The 8,032-nt window shown below is 36.9% G+C and overlaps 1 protein-coding gene and 1 non-coding gene across 2 annotated transcripts; one reads left to right on the top strand and one right to left on the bottom strand.

The window, feature by feature from the left end:
- The first annotated feature begins 651 nt into the window (after positions 1-651).
- Positions 652-724, top strand: Trnar-acg. Its single transcript has one exon. It is a non-coding gene; the product is annotated as a tRNA-Arg (tRNA).
- A 1,034-nt stretch (positions 725-1,758) lies between these two features.
- On the bottom strand, positions 1,759-6,511 carry LOC123694198 (protein extra-macrochaetae). The gene is made up of 2 exons (XM_045639556.1): positions 6,060-6,511; positions 1,759-3,055 (listed from the first exon to the last, which is right to left on the bottom strand). Exons 1-2 carry the CDS (start codon positions 6,447-6,449, stop codon positions 3,014-3,016), a joined length of 432 nt encoding a protein of 143 aa, XP_045495512.1. The 5' UTR covers positions 6,450-6,511; the 3' UTR covers positions 1,759-3,013.
- Positions 6,512-8,032: the final 1,521 nt, after the last annotated feature.

Genomic DNA, 8,032 nt, shown 5'->3' with positions numbered 1-8,032 from the left:
AATAGCCGATTCTAAGTTTGTTTTTTTTTGTTAGACCTGTCTTACCGTTACTTTATTGTATTTTTTTGCACATTAACTAATTACTACTATATAAATTAATTTTCCAGTCGCATTTCCTTAATATTATCATCCCTATCTCAATACACACGTAGGCCGGTGCAGGCACACCTGTGTAATCGCATTAGCTTATCAGCGACGATAACGAAAGATTCGATCCGGTTACGGCTAGCTGTGATCGATTGCCGTTTTTCCTGGTGACCTTCTAGGTGCGTGTTTTGTATGGTGGTTTTCAATGTTATGCTTTTTACACATCTATTTAAAATCGTTGCCAGGCCATTACAGAAAATTCGCTATTTACCTCAATGAATTAGTAGTCAATAGGCACATATTTGGAATATGAAGCTGAAAAAACAAATTATTATTAAATGTAGTAGGTACCTAAAATAAACATACGCTATTAAACTATGAATTTTAATCAGCACTTAGCACGAAGGAAAACGTCAATATTGCTCCTTTATTTACAGATTTACTTAGCAAATAATAAAGTACTGGGAATATGAATATGAATATGATTCAAAATTATATTTACCTATTAACATTTTGGATATGTATTATGTTTTATGTAGCCTATTTTCGATACCAGTTTCTATCGGCCCTGTGGCGCAACGGATAACGCGTCTGACTACGGATCAGAAGATTCCAGGTTCGAATCCTGGCAGGGTCGTGTAAACACTTTTTTATAAAAATTTACTTACCTTTATATTCATTTACCTTACAATAGCAATTAACCGTATTGTTTGACGTTGACGACATTGAGCTAATGTTTAGCAAACGCTTATAATTTTGTGGATTATTATTTAATTGAATTTGACCACCAAATCCTAAGAGATACGGTTTATTTTTCTTTGTCATGCGGAGTGGTGATTGTTCAAGCGATTTTAAACTTTACTACGTTAGACGTTAATGTGATTTTCGCGTGAAAGCAATAATAGTTGAATGTTACACACGCAGCTGACCAAATATTGTAGTCGCGATAATTGGCCGTGATGCAATCGCGTGATCTTTGCATCCGTTTGTTGTGTCCACTTTACATTTTTTTAATATTGCTTAATAGACAAACTATATTTTAAACCACATAGTCGAACTTTTGATCAATACTTTAAATTTGATTAATTGCTAATACTGTAAAATTGCAAACTTTATATGTAAAGTTTGCAATTTTACAGTTGTAAAAATGGTATGCCTTTTGCTCTTTTATCCAAGAATTGATATTAGGTGTATCAATTATAACCTATTCTTCGGACATAGTTGTTGACTTAACAAAAATATACTTAAGTATTTATTTAATAATTTACTTTATAATTTTAATTTTTATATTTGGATACCTATTGGATAAATTGACTAAGTATAACAATTTTTGGTGCAATAAACTGTAAAATGCATATCTCATTGCGCAAATAGCTATTTTCAATTTTATGTTGTCTTGCTCCTGTAATTTCATGATCATTTTTAAATAGGTAATTAGGTACTCAGTAAATTTAATATTTTTCTCAATTTAATTTAAATTATAGTATGTGAATTGGGTTATGTATAGGAAAGTAGGCTAAATAATGCTTTGTTAGACAATAAATCTAGTTTTTTGGGTATCAAAATTAACTTTGTTATTTTAATTGAGTGTTTCTGTCTCTTAGAATTCAGGCTTGTTAAATTTTACCATCATCATGTCATATAGGTAATAGGATAAAGAAAACGATGGAATATATTGTATTCTTTTTTATTTTCTCATCTTTTGTTTGCAGGTAATTACACAAAAATCAGTGCGAAATATAATAAGAAACATGGAAATTGATAAAACAGTAGAAAACGGTATTATGTTTATGACGTTAATTGAAAATTACTTAGCCAAACAGTACATACTGGCTCCTATGTGAACTGACAGTCACTAAACGATCCACATATTTATATATTATATTTATTTATAGTTTTTATTTACGCAGACCAAACTGCAAGAATGTCTTACGATGTTTCATAAGTGAATCTTGTTAGTGATTGTCAGCTATACAATAGTATCACATACATTGATATTCTTTAACAATACAATATAGTCTGACCGCTAGCAAACATACCCATAATAACTAAAACTATAACAGTCTATGTAAATCATAATACACCATAAGTAAATTATTTAAGATAATTAAAGCATTTTCACCTTATATTCAAATAAAATCATAAAAGGTCTCCAATTTTATAATTTTTGCTAATTTTTCATATATTTTTTTTACATACACTATTTACATATTAGTCTGTACAACACGCATATTTATAAATTAATAATAGATTTCTTTTGCGTTTTGTACAATAACCAATAATAAACCCATAATCTATTTAGCAACAAAATCGCCATGCATAATCACACTCAAGAATTTTAACTTAAAATAAAATAATATAGGTAAATCAACTTAAAATCGATTTACATCTTTGATATAAATGGAAGCATCGTTTTAAACTTAAAAGTAAGAAATAAGCAGAAAATTTTACACTATAGACTTTGTACGAATTTATCGTGCTGATCTGAACATTAATACCGAATATGAAAGTGACTTACACTATACATGTCGTAAACAACTCAACATAACATTATTTACAAACATGTTCACGTACACCCGCCTAGGTTAATAACTAGTAAAGCTTTTTACATAAAACATTATAACAAAACAAATCGCGTCGGCGCAGCGAGGCGCCGCGCCATGCCACGGCGATCGATTGCATTGCAATGCTAAGTCTTCTAGTCTTCTGCGTAATGCCACGAAATTAAGTTATATAGATTATTGATCATAACGAGATCGAACTTAGGATATCATCGCGAGATGATTTTCACTGGAACTGATGCTAGAGGCGCCCGGCCCGAGGGTCTCCTGATCCCCGAGCACATACCTCCGAAGCGCATATCATGCACTTTCACGTATAATATTCTCTTCTTTATAAATTATTTTCCTTAACCTAAACCTTAATCTTAACACATCGGCCTGTCCAGCTGGTCTTGTTTGTCTGGAGTCTGTAACAAAAAGAAAACAAAATAAGTATCAAATGAAATTAAGCATGTAGACGGAAAAAATAATGAGGATGTCGATGTATACGGGTTATTAAAGTTATTACTGATTGTGTATTGCGACTAGCAATGTATCGGGTGGCACATGCGCATCCCGCCTGCGTCCGGCCATCTGTCAGCGCATATGTGCTGTGTTTCAACCGTCTTTCTACTCATGTGGTTTCAACACTGTTTTAATTCATTAGTGTCCGGTCAATAAGCCTATTATTTTTCTACCCCAATTTACTTCAATTGACACATGCCACGTCCCTCGGACACATGTTAATATCAATCGAGTTAATAGTCCAGCGGTATTGCTATCGAGCAGTAGCTGGTTACGTATCGGAGTATCAGTAAGTGTTTGATTACCGTTTCCCGTCCCTGCACATCCGCGACACAGCTGAACGGCCGCACGTGGCCGATCCCTATTTACGGACATACCAAAGGGAGAGCACACAAACGGATCGGGACTTCGCAAGCGAACACGTGAAATCCTTTTATGAGAGCAGCATTGTCGGATAATGAATAGGTACGTTGCATTTATTTAGCTATCCGCCACCGGCGTCGTCACGTGTAGTTACGCGCAGCTGTGTCGACCGTTACCCGCACAATGCCCTCGATCGATCGTGGTCGATGAAATCCGTGCTATCGGAGAAATTGATGCACGTGCAAACCCAACATTCGCGGTCTCGCATTGTCTCCGGTAACTTCTTAAGTTTATTAGTTCGGAGAAACATAAAGGTGATCGTAAAACTTTCAAGTGCGCGATTTATGCGTGAGGTTAGGAGACAAAGATATTATTCAGAGGAGCGAGTGAGCGGCGAACGTGGGCGCGAACACCTGGCGTTAGTGTCGCTTGTCTTGATTGCTGACTGAGACGCGTTGCGTGGGAGGCCGGTTAGTGCCTCCTTCACTTACACATTGCGATATTATTACACTGAGTTCCTTTACAAATATAATTAATGAGATTGAAAGAACAATGTATTCACATTTTTTAAATTTAAAGAATACTAAAATGTATCGCTTCTTCATTAGTATACACAGATATTATCATGTCCTTAAATTGTGGGTTACGATTATCAAGTAGGGTGGCGCCCATTGTGTCGTAATAAAGGGTGAGTTGTGCAGGATTACACGCCTAGCTTTCATTATTATTGGTACTTAACCGCTTATTATGGTCGGAGCGAAAAGTCAATTTAGTTGATCACGTTCGTATTGGTATTTACAGTCGTGAAAGGGTAAATTGAGAAATTGATATTTGAACTGTTTCTGTTCATAGGAGATAACTATGTAAAAATTGAAAACGGCGATTAACTCGTTTCTAAAGTCTCACGGTCGTGAGGCAGCTGCGGGAAACAATTTACTGTCTTGTTTCGCGATAGTACCCCGTGGTGTATGATCGTGACCGAAGTTTCTGGCACAGCGATGCCTGGCGAGATATCGCCGTGAAATGCCGCCTCACGACGATGTTTTAAATTCCGACACGATTCAAGTCTTGTTTTTATTAGGTTTTTTTCCATTAATCTGTTCGTTGCAGACAGTAATATAGAGCTCGAATAGTGCCCAGTGTCCTTGTAAGTTTGATTTTATATTCAAGAATGCGGTTAGATCAGTCGACATTCCGACAGTTCCTTGTATTAGTAAATAATATCGGGTTCGTTGATATAGCGCGTTGTTGCCGGCGCCTAAGGCATTAAGTTGTTGCCTTTGACTAACAAGTTTTTAATAACTACGAACAAATGTTGATTTGTATGCGGCGTCTTTAACGCAATATCGCCATAGGCAATTCCGTATTGGTAGTAAGTTTAATACAATAAAAATAATACAAGACATTGTTCTTATTATTAACGCTGAATCTTTTTTAAGACACGAATAAATAGGTCTTCGAGATTGAATTCAAAAGGTGATGGGCTGTAAATTTCAGCTTTACGAAGATGTATGAGATCACACAGTGTACCAACTCTCTTCGCGTTGTGGACAGCAGCTTGTGTCTCCTAAATCACGTTTGTTTTGAACATTACCAACAACTGGCAGTGATTAAAATTTACGTGGCGCGACCAAGTATTAACGAGCACGCATTGCCGGGGGCTTGTACGGCGGTACATATAAATCCTTCGAGATGCACCTGCTCAGACACCGACAGCAATCTTGCTGCGCTGCATTTTAGATATTAAAAGAACGTTTATTGCGCTAACAGTTGACTCACATTAAGATAAATACGTGTAATGTACAATCGATGCGATACATTTTATTATACGTTTCAGTAAAGTTAGTGGACTAGCGAAATGGCAATCACGCAGGTGTCACTGGGAATACCAAACGAGGTAGAATAAATATAATATGTTGAATATTCAGATCGTGTCAGTACACGGTCGTTTACGCGGCGCCGGCGCAGGTGGCTCGCTTCAAGGCTGAAATTCAAAACAGTCACGCACGCGGATAGCGGTCTACATTGACTTCTTGTTTACCTATCTTGCACTTTATTATGTACGTTCAAGAGTTAAATGAAATTATTGCGCAACGACATACCTATATAGTTAGATTGGAAACGATGAAGTTATTATCTCAAGATTTTCAGGTTATTTTAATTTAATTAAAACTCTATGTGAGATGGCTCTATTTTACATAGAGCACATATTTGGAATATAAATTAATTTTAAATCATTGAATATTATGAATGGCGCTATGACTCTACAATTTAGATAAGCCATACGTCACTTGTTGTGAAACTGTCAGCATCTCCGCTTTTACATTTACCTTCCCGCGCTTGCGAAACACGCAGGTGCGCGCAGCAAAAACACAGACATGGCCGATTTCATTAACTTTTTATGCAATCTCTATTCGAGCGGTGAGCTTATTCGATATTTAAAATGGCAATTTAAAAATACTTTACAAACTATATATTGTTGTATCTACGACTTAATACTAAATAATGTAAACTAAAGAATAGTTTGAAGAAACTGAAGCTTACCGTATGACTGATGTGATGTGTTGATGATGTTACAGGGGATTTTTCAGCGGGGAGAATGGTGTTTGGGGCAGGTCTGGGGCCGAGCGGGCGGCGACGAGGCCTCGGGGGAGATGAGCACGCAGGCGCCAACGCTGCCTCCGCCTCGAATTGACCCACCGCGGGGTGGTTCTCCAGAGCCGATTGCAAGTCACAAATATAATCGATGACATGCTGAATTACTTCCAGCTTCGAAATCCGCCTGTTTTTCGGCATGAAGGGTACAAGATCCTGAAGTTTCGAGAGATACATCTGTATTTCAGCGTTCTCTCCGTCCCTGTGCCTCTGCACCCGACCGCTAGCGATAGCCGGGACGGACGCTCCGGTCGCGCACACTGCCGTTATGGCTTTCATCGTGATAATCACTAAACACGAACACTTGTTTACACACACGTGACGCGTACGTCAGGCAAAATGCGAGCGAGGAATGAAGTGATGCGCGGTGCGACATCGTATTTATCGGTGCTGGTGGGGAGCGGGGCGGGTTGGGGCGGACCAATGGCGCGCGGAGGGGCCGGCGAAGCCTGATTTTCCCATGGCGGCGCAGCGGTGGCGTCTGCCTTGCGTTGGGCGGCTCGGCCGCGGCCCTGGCTAGGCCGTTGCGCTCGTGACACGCACTTTGTCCTGCACTGTTTGTTTTCAGATCAAGATTGTGGTGTATTGTAAGAAGTTTCATACTTATGATTGGGTTAGAGTCACTTACTTGGCTTAATTTTAAATCAAATATCCATGCATTCTATTTATAAAATGAAAAGGTAGAGTCATAGGAAGAAATAAAATTTACCTTTGAACTCTACAACTCTACCTATAAATTATACATTTCAATTGTAGATACAATCGATAAATTAATTTAGGAAAATAAAGTAGGTCTAATATGCAAGTGAAAGAGTTTTGTAAACTCTACATAAATGAAAAGACTTTATCCTTAGACTTTATTTATTTTATTTCATAAATATTTATGCAAATACAAAGTGATTTATTATTGAGTTGAAATATTTTTATTTGTTATTCTAAAAACTCAGCTTATGTTTTATATATTAAATATCTCAATTTGCAGTTTAGAATTTTGCGATTTTGTGTGTATTGAAACAAAAAAAATCTGATCATGAGAAAACTTATTTAACTCTAGTTAAACATGTAGAAAATTCTGATTAAATTTTATTGTATTGATTACTTTTATCAAACACCGCTTTCAAGCGGGCACAATCACGTGCAAAATTCAATCTTCATTAGGTACGTTTTTCAGGCACAAAGTCCAAAGGCAATATCGGCTATTTCACACGGGCATAGCTACGTGTCCGAACAATCAGGTGCCCAGAGGGGGGTGGAACAATAGCATACGTGATGGCATCCACTTGTCGCACAGGTAACGGAGGCTGCGCTTTGTTGGGCTCAAGGTATTAAATAATAGACGGTTCAATATGATTTGGATGTTATATGATTTGGGAATTGATTAAGTAATTAGTGTTGGAGAATAGTGTTTGGATGTGAAAAAAGGTTTATTCTTTAGTAGGTAATTTGTTGGAAAAATTTCATAGGTGTTATTTAGTATTTTACTGTAGTCCGTAGGTAATAAAAAAAGGTTTTTTAAATTGTTACAATGATTTTAAAACATACGAATGCATAACGTGTAGCGTTAAATAGGTCTGAATAAATTATTTACCTTAGCTAAACTTCATTCAAACAACATCAACAGGAACTAATATTAATTGTACGCATAGTCTAGCCGGCGTTATTACATAATGTTTTATAATTGAGTATATTATAGTAATTGTATGAACCTCGCATCATTTCGACCACACAAAGAGGTTCCAGCCGTGCTAACAAAATGAATAAAAAGTTATCAGCAAAAAGTCACCTTGGAGGTGGGAGTAAAGAACCCAGGTAGTGAATTGCTTTATTAGGCCGAACGGGCTTTGTTTTGTACACATTAGATT

Source organism: Colias croceus, chromosome 9 (assembly GCF_905220415.1).
Source record: "Colias croceus chromosome 9, ilColCroc2.1".
NCBI classification, from domain to species: Eukaryota; Metazoa; Arthropoda; class Insecta; order Lepidoptera; family Pieridae; genus Colias; species Colias croceus.
Note: the sequence above shows the minus strand (reverse complement) of the source record. Positions and strands in the feature narration are given on the sequence as shown.